General features: G+C 44.6%; 1 protein-coding gene across 1 annotated transcript in view; it reads right to left on the minus strand.

Annotated features, from left to right (window-relative positions):
- PTPRG (protein tyrosine phosphatase receptor type G) overlaps window positions 1–19,068 on the minus strand; it is a 378,176-nt gene extending 359,108 nt beyond the window's left edge. Inside the window, exon 1 of the mRNA XM_042823259.1 lies at window positions 18,909–19,068. Coding sequence (XP_042679193.1) covers window positions 18,909–18,993 — 85 coding nt within the window. The 5' untranslated portion in view covers window positions 18,994–19,068. The remainder of the gene's footprint in view (window positions 1–18,908) is intronic.
- Between the last annotated feature and the right edge of the window lie 6 nt (window positions 19,069–19,074).

The raw sequence follows: 19,074 nt of genomic DNA on the forward strand, positions 1-19,074 counted from the left end.
TGCACAGATTAGACTTCTACACTTCCAATGACTTTATTTTACACTTCCAATGACTTTAAGTCATTTCTTCAGGCCCCAGCAATGGAGAAATTAACAAAGCCCAGGAAAAACCCGACTTCAAATCTGCTTTGTCTATATGTAGATTTATTGTGACTTGACTTTGCAGCATGACTCTGTACCCTCAGCACTCCCATGGACATATCTTATCCAATTTATTTTTACTTCTCTCTACAGTGTTTTGAGCTTTCATCACAAATTTAAAATTTCTCCTTGCTTCATCGGCCAAAAGCAGTCCTGTCACAGATTCTCTGGCTCAACAAGCTCAACACAAAGCATTAATTCCTTCAAAGTATGCATCATCACTCACTCAATGTCTCCTGCTGATTTCAAGGCAGTTTACCAACAACACAGCACTGCTCTGGTAGCTTCCTCCTTTATTCTGTTACGTGTTTTAGCTCCCATCTTGTACTGAGTTTAAAATCCATCTAATAAACAACTGTCATTAGAACAGAATATTCATGATTACATACATGTTGTGCTGACGCATGTGATCACGGCCTTCATCAAAGCTGCTATGCTCCCGCAGCCCAGCAGGAATCACACCTGCAGCAGGGAAGCAGCTGCACACCTGCATGCTGGGCTACTCCCAGGCAGCCCCCAACACACAGGCACTGTGACCACTGCCTGCTGCCCCCTGACACTGAGAAAAATTAAGGCATCATACAGCAGGTGTTATTCTGCTGCATGACAGCAGAATGAAGCTACGTAGAATAGCAATTAACCATATACTTCCAAGGAAGCAAGCAAAGGTGTCCAGCTGCTGCACAGATAAGATCCAGGCAGTGATCATCTCCACGGACCAGAAAGTGAATTTCTCAAGGTGCAGAGGGCGGTGCAGGGGCTTCAAATACATGCTGAGTATGTATTCATGAGGCAATTAGATGTGTCAATATGAGGCACAAGAAAAATACACAATATCAGAACATGATCAACAGTTTACCAAATTACAAGGACATATCTTCAAGTCAAATTACACAAACACAATTACTTAAATTACTCTCTAACCTTCAAAGGAAGAGTTCTTCCTCATATTCTATTAACAAATCCTAGCAAGACAAAGTTTGAATTGGCACATATATTTAACTGGCTAGTTTAAAAACCTCTTTATTCAATGATGTTTTTCTGGCATAACCTCCATATCTAATTTAAGCAGAGCTCGTTCTTTTGCTATAGGTTTAATTTTCATTTAAGTTGCTATATCTTATGCAAAAAGTAGTATGTCAGCTCAGTGCAATATACAATATATTCTTCTGTGCTGTAACAGAGCAAAAAGTAGGCTGCTTATACACTCTAATATGAGGGCTGCTTTTTTGTTTGTTTTTTTAAATCTTTTCTTACATGGAAGGCTGGATGGCAGCAAGAACCAGATAGCACTCCTGCCTAGTGTGATGTGAAAGCTATCTGTGTGACTTGGCTCAAATACTGACTCCTTGCTTTACAGACCTACAAAAGACTGAGACCTGCAACTAAAAAGGACTAGGATGTCTGAAGGCTGCTCCCCAGCACCATCTCCTTATCCTTCTAATTTTGTTAGAAGTAAGCACATATAAAGTCTCTCTCTCTCTCTCTCACCCCCTCCAATCATGTTGTTTGTCTTCTGCTAACACTTCTGCACATGAAGGGTGAAAAAAAAAAAAAATAAAATAAAAAATCCTTCTATCTAGTAACGTAATCAGAGGTGTCTTAAATAGATAATTTAACCTTGGGAGGATGTTCATTTTCACTGAGCATCTCTCTCCAGTCTCCAAAACTGGCAACGCCTTCACCTGAGTGTGCCGTTCTCTAATTGTGACAGCACTGTCAGGTAATTCATTTCAAACAGTTGATCAACACAGGGGGAGTATGAATGCCCAAATATTTAACAAGGATGCCTTTTAAAATGAGAACTCAAACTTGCCAACTTGGTTGTTGCATGATCAATAGCATACCAACGCTATCAATCAGAACAATTTTTGCTTTCTTCACCACAAAGAACTGCTTTTTCAGATGCTATCTGATGATTAGTGGATTTATCCTTTTTTTTCCCCCCCTCTTTGCCACTGCACATGAGTTCATACCAGATGCTGGCCTCTCTTAGAGGAAAGCTATCTGATGAAAGGTGAATGGGGACACTACTTCTATTAGTCTTCTTTGAAGGTTACATATGTTCCTCCAGCTCAGTATCGACACTGACTTCATGATTATGAAGTTCAAGAGTAAGACTTAGCCTGAAGAGAACACATTGTACGGGGACAGCAGAAGAGACCGCTCGGTCAGAAAGACATGAAAATGGAGATAGCCCTACAAAAAGGCTTCTTTTTGGAACTGCACGGTGGTTTTATAAACAGGTCTATCTAAAAAGCATTCAGGCTATAAAAGGAAAAAAATAAAAGGAAAGACTTCTCTGATGGCATGGCATCCATTGCCATTTCACTCCCACATGCAGCTGAGCCCAGCTAAATGCAGCACAGGAGATGACTTCCTTTTTCATGACAGCAACTCATCCTTGATCACCTCTGCTGGGGCACAACCCCACCCCAGCATAGCAGCTCTTCAAAGCCCCATCAGTAAGCCTGCAAGCACCCAGCTGAGTCAGTCTGGAAGGGATGAAGCACAGCCACACCTCAGAGCTGCTAACCAGTGTGTACCAAAGCTCCCACGTTAACCAAACCCACAAGCCACGCTCACACTGCTGGAAGAACACAACAAGGAATCTCACAATACACTTCTGACCAAAACACCTCTGAATGCAAGGGAAAACGTCTTTGCGGTTGTCTCTTTTCCCTGCAGTCTTTTAAGTGCCACACGTAATACAGAAATACAAGGAGCCAGGAAAGACTACATACATGAGCACATTGTGATGAACTTGGCCCAAACCATTCATGTCTAATTACCTTTAACTGCAACTTCATCAGGAATTATTTGGGTCTAAGTAAAACAAAGGAGTTCAGTTTGCCAGTCACGGATGCAATGTCTTTGCCCTGGCCTTCATGACGAGGAAGGCAGGATATTGGGTTCAGCCTTTCTGTAGCTGTCAGCTCCAACTCCAGTAACAAAAGCGAGAGCAACTCAACCTGGCGCAACATCCTGGAAGTGATGAAAATGCAGACTGTCATCTGGAGAAGTGCTGGTTACACACAAGCCAACTTTAGAGGGTATTTTTAGTGTGTATGTCCAGCTTCGTCATTTCAAAAACAGCTACAGCCGTGTCCATTGGTGACCTTTGCAGGGATAGTGGAACATCAGAAGACACTGGAGTCTATAGGGCCAATGCAGCCCACAGCTCTTAAACTCCTACATTTCTTCAGAATCAAGTTCAACCCAGGACACCAGAAAGCCCTAGGACTGAAATCCTACAACACACTGCCCCCCAAAATCAGCTGATTTTTTGGCTTGCTTTTTTATCTGTGTTGTTGTCATTTTATCCTTCTTCAAAATTATCATCAGATTCCCTCAATTATTTATTTTTTTGCCTCTGGTAAATCACCTGTGGTCTGCTCTATCATACCATGCAATTACCTTCTAACTGTCACTTGCAGAATTCTCATGTCGCACGGTGAAAATTCCAGGCTTCACAAATACTTCTGGCACAGAACTGAAAACAGCTGAAATAAGGAAGGAGTGGCGAAGAAAAATATAGCTGAAGTTTGTATTAAAATACATGCTAGAATTAAATTGGTTTTCAGAACATCAGGACGTGTGTAGGTTGCTCTGAAAGTAACACTTCCTATTTATTTTCCTGGAAACTGCAACAGATGCAAAGAGCACAATAACACTACTTGATAAAGCAAATTCTCAGCTACAAAATGCTCTTTTCCAACATAGCCACCACCAGTAGCCATGCATTCCCGCCAGGGATGAGCAAGAGCTTGTGTGCCGCCCTCACAGAAATTTGACTGGCCATCTGGAACATGGCTCATCTTCCACAGTCATCACCTGTGCTGAAATGCAGCACCCACTGCCTCACTGTGCTCACATCCACCGCTTGGTCTCCACAGACTTTCAGTGACCACTGATGACTGCCACTGGGTGCCATTTTCTCTGCTTGGAGGAATTCAGTAACACCCCTTTGCTCCACACGCGCTTCCACGTCAGACACCATTTTGTCACATTGCCCCTTTGCTGCCATCTGTCCCACGGCAACAACACGGGACAGGATATGGTTGCGAAGGTTCAGCCTCTGCTGCCATACCAGCAACATCCATCTCTAATGTTGTGGGCCAAAAAAACAAGATGGGAGGCCATCCTTGTATTGTACACATTCTTTTGCCACAGCTTCTATTGCTTCCTCAGTCTCTTTCTGAAAACACTGAGAAAATGAATAGTTGATAAAAAAAAAGCACAACCAGCAAGAGAGAGCAATCTGACTGCAAAAATGATTGCACAAATAGCTTGCTTCTTCACTGGTTTTAGTCATTAAAAAAAAAAAAAAAAATGTCTATAGGTATCAGTGTTTGAAAACAAGCAATCTCCAGACATTTCCCCTCAATGACACAAACTGCCCAAACTGATGAAACAACACATAAACAATGAAACATCAGTGCCACTGGAAGAAACTGCAATGAAATATCATTGTCCCTTACCAACATACCCGGTAGCAGATAGCCTTTTCTTCTCAACATTCCAGTAAATCATTCACTAATCAGATTTCATCCAACGTTGCACCATCGCGTTCAAGGTAGGAGCCCACACTGAAGGAAAGGCTTTGCAGACAAAAACCAACAGTCCTCTGTAAGTAATTACATGCAACTATACAACCTAGCTTTTCACCATACTGGTTGAACTTTTTGTGTAATCTCAACAGGTGCTGGCAACCAGATGTCAGCATAATTATCACTTTCCGACTCAGCAAAGCAGCTTCATATGTTCTTTGAAGAAGACTGTTCTTCCCCCCCCAAAAAAAAAACAAACAGAAAAAACAACCCACTAAATTACATAATTTCATCTATAAGCACAATTCAGACACGTTGTCAGCTCCCAGTTCAAAATCAGTTCTACTCTACTACAACATTTGCTGAATACTTCCTCTAATACACCCACTAACTACTTTAAGTGGAAAAAAATCTATTCAGGTATACAGATCCTGAGCTTAATTACTATTATGTCAAGTTTTAAAAGCAATAGTATTCATACACAAATATATTAGAAAGAAATTATTCACTCTAAGGATGATGAGGCACTGGCACAGGCTGCCCAGAGGGCAGCAGGGCCGTACAAGGCCAGGTTGGGTGGAGGTTTACACAATTCGATATGATGGGAGGCAACCCTGTTCAGGGCAGGGGGTTGGAACCGGGTCCCTTCCAGCCTTTCAAGATCTTCTATGATTCTCCAAAGCAGTACATAGCACCTTGAATGCTGAACTGGTAGCTGAGACCTGGAAAAGTAAACCCTGCATAAGCATAAGGGCCCAGCTACTCCAGAGAGAGATGGGGCACAAAAAGGAGCCCCAATGGGAGCATTTGTGCAGATCAGAGGTAACTGCCTACAGCAAGGACAACACAGCAGGAAAGCAATCCTTTGGTTCATGCTGGATTTTGCTGTTGCAGCAAGGAAGACGGCTCAGGATCTCCCAAGGCAAAGGCAATGAGAGTAACCACAAAGAACTCTCAGTGGAAGACAGCAGAGAGGAATAAGCAAAGGAACACCAAAGCAGCGTTCTAAAGGTACTGTCAGTTCTAAGTAACAGCCACTTCTTCAGCCTAAGCTCCTTCTGAGGAGAAACTACAAGTATTAGAAACATTCACTGTAGTACCCTTACAGTCCACGTGAAACACTTCTGAAGCTTTTCTTCTGACATGCACAAAACCAAAATATTAACAGCTTCATAACCAGCATGGTACTCCTGAAGCATCCTCCTGGAAGGTAAGACAACAAGAGTCAGGAAATGCCATCAGGTGAGCAGGCCTCTCATGCAGTGAACATGAAATGACAGCAAAGGCTTAAGCAGCAAAACAAATTCTTCACTTCATTTGCAAGCATGAAAACAAGCACAAGGGTCTACAACAATTTTTGTTGATGCTGCTTGAATCAATTGCAATAGAAGTCACTGAAAAGAACCAAGGGATGCAGTGAACAACTCATCACCTTCCTCCAGCAGACAGGAAGTGCTATTGTCTTGGATCTTTTATTTTGCTCAATATCATATGGCCCAGGTGGTCAATGAGAACAGAAATAGTGTTCTCTATTTCCAGCTCATCAAGACCACTCTCAGTCAGGTCCACGAGCTTCAGTATTATTTCCAAGGACTGTAATCAAACGTAGCAGATTCCAGGACAGCCACTGTTTCAAGAACAGAAGCAAAAAGGCAAATTGAAACACGATTCTTGTCACTCACACTCAGTGTACATAGATTAAAAACATCCAGCTTCAAAAAGAAAGCGAGCACTGCCTTATTACAGTGGGTGCTCATCGTCTCTTCAGTTCAGCAGAAAGCTGAACTGTCAGGTAAAATTAAAAACCAAAGATCAGAACGGAATTATTTAGCAAGTGAACTTGTTACCAACAGAGTGCAAATGAGACAAGCCAGAGCTGTTACCCACTAACAGCACGCATCCTACAAGCCTCACATGTGCCTGGCACTGCACACAGCCTACAGCCAAAGCATCAGCTGATAGCTCTCAAGTACAGAAACAAAGAGGGGAATGCAATATCAGACTACACAAATAAAGAGTCATTGATCACGACAGCAATCAAAATAGTAAAGTGTGAGGGCATAATCAGAACTACCATGAACATACAAGGCTGCTCAGGCCCAAAGAGGAAAAAAAAAAAAAAAAGCTTTCTTCCTAGTGTTTCATCTTGAATACTAATTGTCAGAAAAGATCACACTGCTTAATGACACCAAATGCTTGATGTGAGGTATTAATCACCTTTTGACAGAGACCTGTTTGTGCTGTGACATTATCTGAGTGACAAACTCCACCCTGGAATTCACTTCTAACAGGTGTCACTAGTGTGTGAACTATTCACTTCTACCTTGCATTCCTGGACCACTGTGCACCAGGTCAGCTCCCATTTTTAAATACAGCTGGCTTCTTGGCATGTAAGCATAAATTCCTGCATGATTTTAAGTGATTGGTTAGATTAAAAAAGAAATCATTTGCTGTTCTGAAATCATATTCAAACAGTTCATGCACATATCTCAAGTTGCTTTCAAGGGTGAGGGAAACATGCTCTTCATCAGTGTCATGTAGTTATTAATTACGTTTTGTTCCTATAAAACATTGCTCTAGCAGCAACTTAAAGGAACAGACTCTCACTTTGATTGCCAGGGTAACCAGATCTGCCTCTTCATGCCTTTTGTTTGCCCTCTCATTGATTCATTAACATATCTCAATGAAAGGAAGTGGAAGCAAAGGAAAATGAAGGAGAAAACCAAACGTGAGATTAAAGTAACAGGTAGACTCAATGCTCAGGCGCTTCGAAGAAGGAAGGTTAAATGAGACTAAGGCCCTCTGAAAAGTTCTGGGATTTGGGATTAAGAATTTTAAGAACGCTTAAACTATAAGTGCTCTATAAACATTGGCCCAACAGCACCATGTACCCATCTTCACATCAAGAGGTTGAGCAAACACCAAAAGCTTCCACATAAAATCATCTTCTTTTCCATAGCAGGTGGCCAGTCCTTTCTGAGAATGCTTTTCCTTAAGACAAACTCATTCTTCCCATCTGATAGCAACAATGGTGTCAGCAAGCCTTGCCAGTGAAAGCTGAACCTCCACCAGCTGCCATCAAGGGCAACCATTACGCAGCAGTGTGCTCATCTCTCTCCATTCAGGAACCCCATGTTGCAGGCTGAACAGGACTGTTTTGTGCAGCCTGTGATCAACCTACCAGCACAGCAACACATCCTGTTTTGGACTCCTCATCACAGCATTACCTTCAGACTTTTACTCTAATTTTATGCTCTGGTTTACCATCGCTTTATCTGCGAAGTACCAACAGTGCTTCAGTTTCAATTCCATGCTGAATTTGACCCAGGTTAATTGTTATTGCTGGCAATCTGCTAGCTGTGTGGTAAAAGAGCCAGCTGACAACATGACAACAGCTTCTTACATGAATTAGTGAGATGCAGACACAACCAAGCCAAGGACTGAAGGCACAAAGATCCAGACTCCAGTTTTTCCACTGGAAGCCATCCCTGCAGAGTGCTGCCCAAGCACGCCAGGGGAAGGCTGTGCTGCTCTGCCAGTGCTGCTCTCCTGGGTCACAGCTACCCATTCAGCGTAGCTTCCCAAGCATATGCTTCCTCTCCAGCTGGTTTTAAATTACTTCTAACTGCCAAATATTCTTTACTGCATTTACTTCCCAGCGATGATTTAAAATAAATGTTTATTTTTAAATCATATTTGACATTTTATTAGGTACACTGGAAAATAAACCCATTCCTACATATGCAAAAATTAGGAATTAATGAGATCTGGCAATTATCTTGATGGAATGAACCAAGTGACTTAGTTGCACATACAGAGTTTTACTAGAAAAAAAGCCTGCTCCAGTAGTTGAAAAACAAATGAAATTGCTTCTTATTGATTTTAATTTAGGTTGAAACACTAGCTGTCTCTCCAACAAAACCAGAAATGGAAACAACTATAAATGAGTACAAGATGCGATAAGATCGACAGATTCTCAGGCAATCTAGAATAGAGATGACCTCCAGCATAGATGGTAGTTAAAATATGACAGCATATGTATGGATCGATAAATAAGTTTGCATTTGTCTCAGCACCAAATGCTGTGGAGATGCATGTCTTTTTCTCTTTGTTACTCTAAAACGTTGTCCAATTAAGCTCCACTGGTTTTTCTTACAGATCGTCTAGATTCTAATTTACAAATAAAATCAAGAGAAGCAATTAAATGTTAAGTACTATCAGCATGTTTCCCCAAGTGATGCACATGTGCAACAGAACAGAAGTAGTCCAATCTTGATACAGAAGGCCAGGTTACAAATTGAAATACATTTGTATTATCATTACTTGCAGGCTTCACGCTCTAGCAAGTAAGAACGCCGGGCACCACGCTCCCCTTCTGTGCACAGCAGAGGCTGACCAGGAGCTCTCACACAGCCTGCAGCAGATGCACATAAATGTTATTTCTGCAAGCACGGACTCAGAGTAGGAGCAGCCCAGTGCTCATGGTGAAGGAGCAACCAGGTGCTAAAGGGTGCACACAAAGAGCACTGACTGACGCTGGAAGGGGCTCCTGATGATGGCCATCTAGTCCATCACTTCTAATGTCAGTGAAAGCCTTGCTGGCAAGCTGCCCCACAACTCCTCCAGCTCCCAAGGCTGCACACAAGGCCAGGGCCTGGCCCACCCTACTCTCCTCCTGAAGCAGGGAGGACATATTGGCTACAATCAACAACAATCAAGTTTATGAACCTTTCATCATCCCAGAACTTGATCCAATATTAGCTGATAGCAATGGATCAGATCTTATCAGCAGATTTTGCTGAAGGCCCAAAGGTTGGAACATCGGACTCCCTGACTTACATCAGTCATAGACATCTCTCCCTTCACAGATGGGATCATATTAACAGGAGGAAAAGCGATCTACTCTCCCCATCTGGTGCACAGTACAGCTTGCCCAAGACAACCATGGACAAAAGCTGAAAGCATCCAAGGAAGGACAGCTTAATGGAAAGAGGGTCATAGCAACAGGGCACCAGATCCTAACTCTCACAATGAGCTCAATACCTGCTTCCTCCCAGCCTACATCCACCAGAAGAAAATGAGGATATTAGAAGAAATGCTATTTCTACCAAAAACAGCAGGATGATTAACAATAAGGGGGCGAGGGAATGAATGGGGAAAAACACCTTCCTAAGCAATCCATCACCTCCTTAGGGTTATAGGCAAATGGCCAGCTGTTCCTTGAGTTCCAGTTGAGGCTCAGTGGTATCTGCATCATTATGAGATGCACCAACATCTCCTGCCTTACAAATTGCTTAAGGGGAAGAAAAAAAAAAAAAAAACCAACACACACAGGACAGAGCAAAAGACAAATTTAAGACATTAAGATCACAGAGTACTACTGTTAGAGTGGCCTGCCTTTGTAATGGTAAAGTTGCCTCTCTAACTTTAATGAAGTCACTTTAAAAAAAAATGCAGAGATCTATTCAGAGTTTATTAAAATGAAGCTAAAAACAACAAGAATTAGTGATCGGGCCACATCCAGTGAACAGCAGACTACTTTGTTCAGCACTGGCTCTGATAACCATCTAGAAGTCATGCTAGGCAAACAATCAACGTGAGCCTTCTTGCTGTGGCAGAAAAATAGGCCACTAGAAAACCTTGGACAAACAGAAAGGGCAGCAGCATTGTGCATACCAGATATGAGTAAGAGCCACGCTTAGCTCTGGTGTACACCCTTCTAAAAATAAGTTGCATAAAAACCTGGAGAAAAGTAAAAAAAAAAAAAAAAAAAAAAAGTCTGTAAAAATTATTCAAAGGCTGAATAAAATCTGATAGCAAGAGGCTTGAGCAGCTCAGGTCACTGAGTTAATCAGAAGGACACTGCGATATGGATTGATTGCCGTGTTTAAGTACTTTCATGGGAAGAAAATACCAGAGGGCTCTTTTAACTGGTAGAAAAAAGTAGAAAAGATACAGAACAGTTATTAACACAGCTCTGTGCATGCAGGTTGAGCTTTGCACCTAGCATCCGCTCAGTTACTGCAGAATGATAATCACAAAATATTTGCAGTAACCACTTGTTTGGTGTATTCATTTTCGATGGCTGTTTTATTCAATGGAAAGAAGTTGGGTCAGGCTTCAAAACAGGCATAAAGCAAATAATCCCTATTACATAAAGGCATCTGTTGACAGCAAATCTCACACCTTCCTTTGCAACAGCCACAACTTTGGTCAAAGAACAGAGTACAGCCCACCACAATGACTCCAAAGGCTGCTGTGCAAGACGAGCATCCCTCTAGAAAGGCAAGATTTTAACAGAAGGACTACACATCTCAGCTTCTCACCCAAAGAATCACACAGACATGGTTCTACATTTCATCACACAGCAAAAGAAAGACCCCCCATGAAGTATAGAGACTGTACCAAAACCACACACCTTTGACAAAGGCAGCTGTGGAAATACTGTAAAGAACAAACAGCCATTTTTCAGAACAATCACCGGAGGGCTTTGGCAGAAATCCTCACCTGACAAAAACTGCCACAGAAACAGCAGCATCAATGGTGCTATGACAATGTGCAAAAGCTGAGGACCTACCATTACGTTAAGATAAAACACTGTAAGCTTGCAACATTTTGCGCCCCAGGTTTACAAAGATAACAATGAATTAATTCACAGTAAACAAAAGAGAAGCATTTTACAATGCATAAACAAATTTGTAAGAAACCATTTAAAAAGTCACAGCTTCCAAGAGTACTGTCACCAAGCCTGTGTTTTTAACACTTACTTAAATAGCTAAAACTGCACAAAGGTGTTGCGCTGGAACACAAACAGATCTACAGAAGCCATATATAATCTGATGCAAAACCCTGGGGCAAAAGAAGAGAAGGAAAATAAACAACTAATTTTAGAACCTGAATACTCCATTAGCAATTCTCACCAATTAAAAGATGATGCAACTGCTGTCAACAGGCAAATTTTAGTTGTACATTGTATTTAAATCGGTGTTTAAAATACAAAACACACAGGCTCCAGCACTGTAATAATGAGCTTTAGTTACTTGTAGCTTGAGACCAACAACCAGAAAAGTTCCACCCTACCTCTCATTCCATCTACAAATGGATGCAATGTTTCAGAGACAGTTATGCCACACAGACCTCATTTTCACTTTGACTGGAGCACGACTCCAGGAAGCTGCAAGAACAGTAGGAATCTAAATACCAATGAAAGTCAATAGAAAAAATCACGGTTAAACTCATATGTGATAGTAACATACATCTGTACTTAATTATTTGAAAGATACTGCCCATCTTTGCTGTTTGGGCTTGAAGTTTCCCACTGGAGTGAAGGAGGTAGAAAACATATCCAGCCACAGAGACTGAAGATGCAATAGGCTGAAGGGAAGCAGCAGTCTCACACTGAGGTTCACAAAGCTGAGGCTGATTTGGACACCCATCCGCTGAAAACAAACAAACACCACACTAATTTAGATACTTTAAAATAGATAGATTCAATAAGAGAGCATCTTCTAAGCATACCAAACAGTGACTCAAAGAGCAGTGGTCCTCAGTGCTGCAGGGGTTTCTGCATGGACACCTTTCTGTTTTGGAAATCAAACAAGGCCCGAAGAAAGCAACTATCAAGACAGAAGAGTTTCTGTGTACTTCTTCAGTAGAAAAACAGCTTATTGAGTGTGCAGGGTGCAATTGATTTTGCCTTCCTACCTTGCTTGCTTGCTTACTCACTTCTGCTTGCTGCAAAGGCCTCTTCCACCCTGGGACAGCCAACCCAGCTTTCCTACCAGCCTGATAGAAAACAGCCGCTGAACTCCAGGTCTAAGACAGCAGGCTGCTAAAAAACAATCCAAATGGTAGATGCTTTTGCAGGAGCAAACAGCCAAGGCAGTGCTGTGACTAAAGCAGGTATTAGGTTATTTCAGGTTATTTTCAGTGTCGCTCCCAAGCCTCCTGCAAGGACAAAGGATGGAAGAAGTGAAGGAGGGAAAACTGAACAACTGCCCGCTTTGCTTGCAAGGGGTTATCAGATAGCTGCCCCTCAGCAGCACCAGAATAAACCAGCTCCAACAGAATAACTGTAACAGACACATTTTATTTCTAAAAGGAGAACAAAACAGCTGCCACAAGACCAAATAACATCCCATGTTACGCTTCAAAATACCAACGCAGCTCTTCAGAGCTCAAGGTCTCATTCATTACCTATCTGCAAGCTGAGAAAAGGATTTTTCAAAGCAGCTTTCCCCAGCTAAGTATCCAAGTCTCAAAACACCTAGATTTTCTTTAGAAAGGCCTCCATGCTATGAATGCAAAGTCCCTCGAAGCAGACACTGGCACAGGATAAACATATTCAGGCATCACTGCAGCGTTTATGCATAGAAAAACTGCAACATCCACATCAATTGAGATTTTGTGTGTCAGTTCTGCTGGCAGGTGCACGATGCGGTCAAGTTTCAGGTTCTAGAAAATGGTTCATCATTATTCAAATGACTTGATAATTAAGAACACTAGTACTTCAACTCCCAAGCAAGCTTAGAGATGCGTAATAAAACCACATTAAAAACAACGAGGCCACGTACCAGCTGATTTTACTTCAACCATAGCTCTCTCAAAGACTAATTCAAATTGCTCAAAGGTGAGCCCATTCAGCGTAATAAAGACATATCTTACAGTGATTGCATCAATTATTTTTTTTTCCTGCCATGTTCTCCCCCCTCCCTCGATCAGATGTGGAGATTATTCTCCTCCACTGGTTCCCAAGAGTACTGCAAAGAACCAGTGAAAAGGAAAACCAAAACAGCAATACCCCCAGGAATATCTCAGTACCTTCACTGTTTTGCTCACATTCTTTGCCCCCATTCATCTGCTCATTTTCTGGGTGGGAAGTGTCTCTGCGTAGGCTACCAACATATTATAGCTCAAGGCAAAACAAACAAAAACAAACAAACCGGAATCCACTGCACCCCAGCAGCTGTTCAAAAACAAGAAGTGTACACAGAAAGGCAAGTACCTCAAGGCACAGCCAGTGCAGCCCTGTTACCCAAGGATCCACCTGTCCTCACCGCAGTGCAGTTAGGCTGCTCTGTGTGTGAGCAGTGCTGAGAGGGAAGGATGGAAGGAAGGAAGGAGCCATACTGACTTACCTTGTCACATACAGCAGGAATCTGGTAGGCTACATGGATTACAAGCCCCAGCATTACCACAAGCTACCATGTAATGGGAAAGGTAAAGGATGGAACAAGCGGGAACGGCTTTAAACTAAAAGAGGGGAAGTTCAAGCTAGATGTTAGATAGAAATTCTGTACTCAGAGGGCAGTGAGGCAGTGGCACAGCTGCCCAGAGCTGTGGGTGCCCATCCTGGAGGTGCTCATGGCCATGGATGGGGCCCTGGGCAGCCTGAGCTGGTGGGGGCAGCCAGCCCATGGCACGGGGTTGGAGCTGGGTGGGCTTTGAGGTACCTTCCAATCTAAGCCATTCTATTATAGCTATTGCCATCCTCTTTCTCTGCTCTGCTTTCAAACACCCCACATCTCCACTAAGCCAACATAGGTTGATTCCCCATGGCAGTCCATGGAGTCACATCCCTGCCAGCCCAGAGCAATACAACTTGGGCCTATAGGTTTCACTTGGAAGGAACATCAACAAGAGGTTATGAGGTAAAGAAGGGAAATACCTGTAAATGTACACGGGTAGCTAAAGCAGTCTTCAGAAGAGATACGTAAAAGCACAGACTAACCTACACTGGGCACATCTACACCCTCAGATGCCTGAATACCTTTCAAGAATTTTTATTTTCACATGAGATTCCACTTCCAAAAATAATTAAAGTTTGATTCTAGCCAACAGTTTAAGTACCACAGCACGTAAATGTAAATAATTACAGTTTGGTCAATGCACAGCAGCAACTCTGATCTTTAAAAATGGAAGGACAGCAACTTGGGCAAACAGAAGTAAGTATCATTTTTTCCGTAATTTCACAGATTAATGTGATATATTAGCTAAAGAACAGTGCTATTACGGTACCCTTAGGCTTTAGATCACATCATGCCACATGTTCATTTGGCTGCTAAAGAGCAGCAACCAAATGATTAGCATTTTTTCCAAGGATAGTAGAGATTAATAGTCTGAAGTCATTTCTTTAACTTTACCGTGAAACCGAAACACTGAATTTAGAGCCAACTTTAATAACATTATTTCAGAAAATCCTAAGTTAGTCCTTGAGTGCTGATCAAGAGGTGAACAGGGTCCTCGTTGTTATCTGGATTCGCTGTAATTGGATACAAACCCCAACCAAACTCGAGCATCTTGATAACAGCACAGCTTTAACTAAGGGCATACATATAACTAAAGACACCAGTTCTCTTACTAAAGGAACAGAAGCTGTGAGCAAAGCCACCACCCTACTGAAATCAATAGGTGTTTTTCAGCAATTTCCCGAAATCTCCTTGTGCTTCTAGTTCTAGGTTTAAAGGGCGAGCAAAGAGCTTAACACTGGTTTCTTTTTTGAGCTGTACTAAAGCTCTTCGTTTCCCATCACTCAGCTGTTCCAGCTCTCAGGCAGAGGAGCAGAGGTGACAGGGTAACCCTTCACAGAGCTCAGCAGGCCCCATCTGCTCAGCAGAGATTCCCAGTGTGATATAGGAGGGACAGTGAACAACAAGATAACACCCACAGTAAGAGCCTCACTGCTCTGATCAGAACATACTTTTTCTTTTTTTAAATTTCAAAATCCTTCTTCCCCATTTCCTACATTTCCTAGTGAAAAAGGAGAGGAACTAGGGCATGAGAAAACAGCCAGAGACACCCATGCATACAGGCATGAGTGTCCCTTCCTCTCCCAAGCACAGCAGCATCCCCAGCCTAAACATACACAAAGCAGAATCTCTTCAATGCCCAGATGTGACTAAATTCCAATTACCCCTCGCTTGCATTCATTTACTTTTTAGCAGTGCCTCCCCTCCTCGAGGCCTCTTGTTCCCTCCCCTAACTTCGGGGTTCTCTCGCTGCTCTCCGGCTGTCAGTGCAGGCAGCTCTTCTGACTGCCTGAGGACCCCGGAAAGCCACATCCTGGCTGTTAACCACAACTCAGCTCCTGCAGACTGCATGGACAGCCAAGCTCTTCCTGAGCTGCCCCCAGAAGCGTGCCAGCGGCTCGGCTCACACAGCCTGGGAAGGCTCATTCCACATTCTTTATCTGCAAGGACTCCATTAGTGGCTTCCCGGAATGCAAAGTGTATTTTAAGAAGGAACTGAAAATAAGGGATAATTAAAATGTAAGAAGTGTCATCTTCATAAAAGCCACAGGACTAAATAAAGTCTTGGAGGGCCCTCTCCTGTACATTCCGTATTTCTCTACGTGCACAACACACCTTCCTCTGCAAAACCTTGAGCAAACAAAGGCAGTCCTCTCAGCACCTTGACAGAACAGCTAAAGTAGCGTTTGATTAGTTCATAAGAAAAGCTCTGAGGCTATTTTTTCCTCCAGGCAGAAAATAGTTACTGCAGGATTACCTCTCGACTCGGGAGTATGAAGATTCAAAAATCCAAAACCCATTTACAGACAAGCACCAGGAGGGCGACAATTTCATTCATTAAGACAGAGCTAATCTAGGTTTGTGCATCTTGTCAAAGGAAAAACCAACAATTATCACCCAGAGATGACAGGACTGTCACAGCAACAGCCACAGATGAACAAAGGTGCACTTTTTCCTTTACAAGAAAGTATTTATCTCTCAGCAGAGCACTGAGAAACTACATTAGAAAGGTATCACAGCAAGATTACTATTTACATCTTACTGATTCTTGGTGCCGTGAATTTAGATTAATGAGCAAACAGACCCCATGGAAACCGCCTCTTCTACCTTGTCTTGGTTTGATTTATTAAGCAATGCAATTACCAGTGACAAGCCCACAGAGAAATGCACTGAACTTAGCAGTTCAGGAACAGCAAAACCTTACCTATCTGTGTGCGCAAGGATGCCTCCTTCCTCTGAGTGCAACCAAAGGGACAGCAACACACGCACCTACCTACACAGTGAGCACTGACTGCAATCCTAATGAAAGAATACTGCAAAGGCTTGTTTGGAGAGTGGTTCATTTATTTTTTTGAAGAAAAATTACCCTTTGTGCTTCTTCACAAAGTGAGTTAGAAGGGAGAAAGCAAACAGTGACTTATATTTAAAGAGAGCTGGATACAAAGAAGAGGGAGGAAAGGTGCTTGTTGCTTAGCAGACAAAATAACAACACCTCAGCTCCTCGGGAAGCTGTATGAAAGGAACTGAAACACTTGCAGGAGACATGAAGTGGTTAATAACGGCTGGGATTCCCCGCCAACACAAATTCCAATGATTTGCCATTGGATGCTGTCAGCACCAATGTCCTGTTCCAGTCCACTGAGATCCTCCCTGCAGCTTCCCTGCCTCAGGCATCTCCCATGCATGATCAGAGTCCAGAGCGCATCTACGCCACACACACACTCACACACACACACACACACACACACACACACAGACACCCCAGGAATTGCTGCTTTTCAGAAGAAGGCATGAAAGAGCAGCAGAGTCACTGTGGTCTGACATGATGTTCTCTGGATGAAGAATAAATGCAATCTGCACAACAGCCTACTTCCCAAGCAAACCCTTAGCGATGGACAGCCCTGAGACAGCCCCAAGTATTACACAGCTGTTTTACAGCTCTGGCATTGAAGAGCTCACCTACACACAGCAAACAGCCACAGACCTGCTCCCCCTGATAATCAAACCACAATGCAAATATTAGCAGGCTCAAACGCCGCTGATCAAAATCTGCAAGTCTCACAGTATTGTCACATTAAGCCTACATTGCAGCTTGTTTTCCTCAAGCGTGCCTAGAGCCTGCCTTCTAGATGTAATTACTGTGCAATATATATCAGAACCAGAGAGAAAGGCTTCACTCTGAGGGCTGGAATTGAGAAGAAATCAATACAAAGGAGATAAATGTTTCTTCAAGAGCTGCAGAGGTATTAACCCTCTCTCCAGCTTATTTTCTTCTCGCTTCCAATCATTTTACCATCCGAGAAGCTGCTGGAAAGACCGGGATGTGGCAGCTCTACCTGCTCAGCTCCGCACTTGAGGTTAGAAAGAAATAAAAATGAAGCGTACTTAAAAATTAAAAAAAAAAAAAAGTGGAAGTTGCTGCGACGCTTTGAGAACTGCAGCCTCGCTCCCGCCGGCACACGCGGAGCAGCCCACAGCCGGGCAGCGGCAGCAGCACGCGGGAGGAGCTGCGGGGCCACGACCCACGGCCGGTCCCGTACCGAACACGAACACACGGCGGGGAGCGCAGCCCACCGTGACCTCCATGGGAGGGTGGCGAAGCCGGGAAGAGAATAAAGAAACTACGTGGGGGAGAGAGGCTCGGGGTGGGGTTAAGGCGTTTTCAGGACGACCCTGAGGACTGGGGGCAGCCCGGCGTACGGGTACGCGCCCAGCAGCGCGCGGCGCGGAGCCGAGGGGGCCCGGCGGCTCAGCCCGAAACAGCGCGGCCCCGCGGGGGCAGCGGCGGCGACAGAGCGCCCCTGGTGGGGAGCGGCGGCACCACGGCCCGAGCCGCGAGCTCCCCCGGGCCGGGGGCGCTGCCGGGGCCGCGGATCCCGAAGCGGGGCGCGGAGAGGGAGCGGCGGTCGGGCGGGCGCGGAGCGCGGCCGCCGCGTTTCGGCGGAAGGCGCGGGGGAACAACGAAGAGCCGCCGAGAGCGCGAGGCGGGAACGCGCGGGAAGGCGCTGAGCTCCTCAGCCTGCGGCCCGCATAGCAGATTCCCGCGGGGCGCGCGGTGTCAGCCCCGGCGCGGAGCGGGAGCGCGGCTCCGCAACCCCGCCAAGGTCAGCGCGCGGCGCGAGCGGGGCAGCTCCGCGGACACGAGTGGGGCGGGTTGGGCTGCGCACCGCGCGGAGCGAAGTTTGTGGCAGGGGAGAGGAGGAATCGGGGCGCCGGTCCCGCGGCTCGACGGGAGCCCTCCGGCAGCCCTCCGAGAGCAGGGAATCGCCCGGGGACCCCCCCTCGGGCCGCCCCACGTCGCGGCGACCGCGCTGCCGCGGAGAGGGGAACGCGGCAGCGCGGAGCTCAGCCCCGGCGCTCGCGGGAGCGCTGCCCGCAGCACGGGGAACGCGGCCTCAGGGCTCCCGTCGGCACCGCGGGGGTCGCGGGCACCGGGATTCCCCCCTCACCGCCGGGCGCTCTCACTCACCGGGGAAGCACACCACATCATGGAGCACGGAGCTGGTGATTTTCAAGAAAAAGATCCACCAACACGGTTGCAGTAGCCTCCGCATGTCCAAAGCCGCACATCGAAAGAGGGGAGAGGGGCTAAAACAATTAACGCGCAGGGAAATTAAAAAAATAAAAACTGAAGG

The sequence above is a fragment of the Centrocercus urophasianus genome, unplaced genomic scaffold (genome assembly GCF_019232065.1).
Source record: "Centrocercus urophasianus isolate 14NV4802_14NV808 unplaced genomic scaffold, USGS_Curo_1.0 seq_22, whole genome shotgun sequence".
NCBI classification, from domain to species: Eukaryota; Metazoa; Chordata; class Aves; order Galliformes; family Phasianidae; genus Centrocercus; species Centrocercus urophasianus.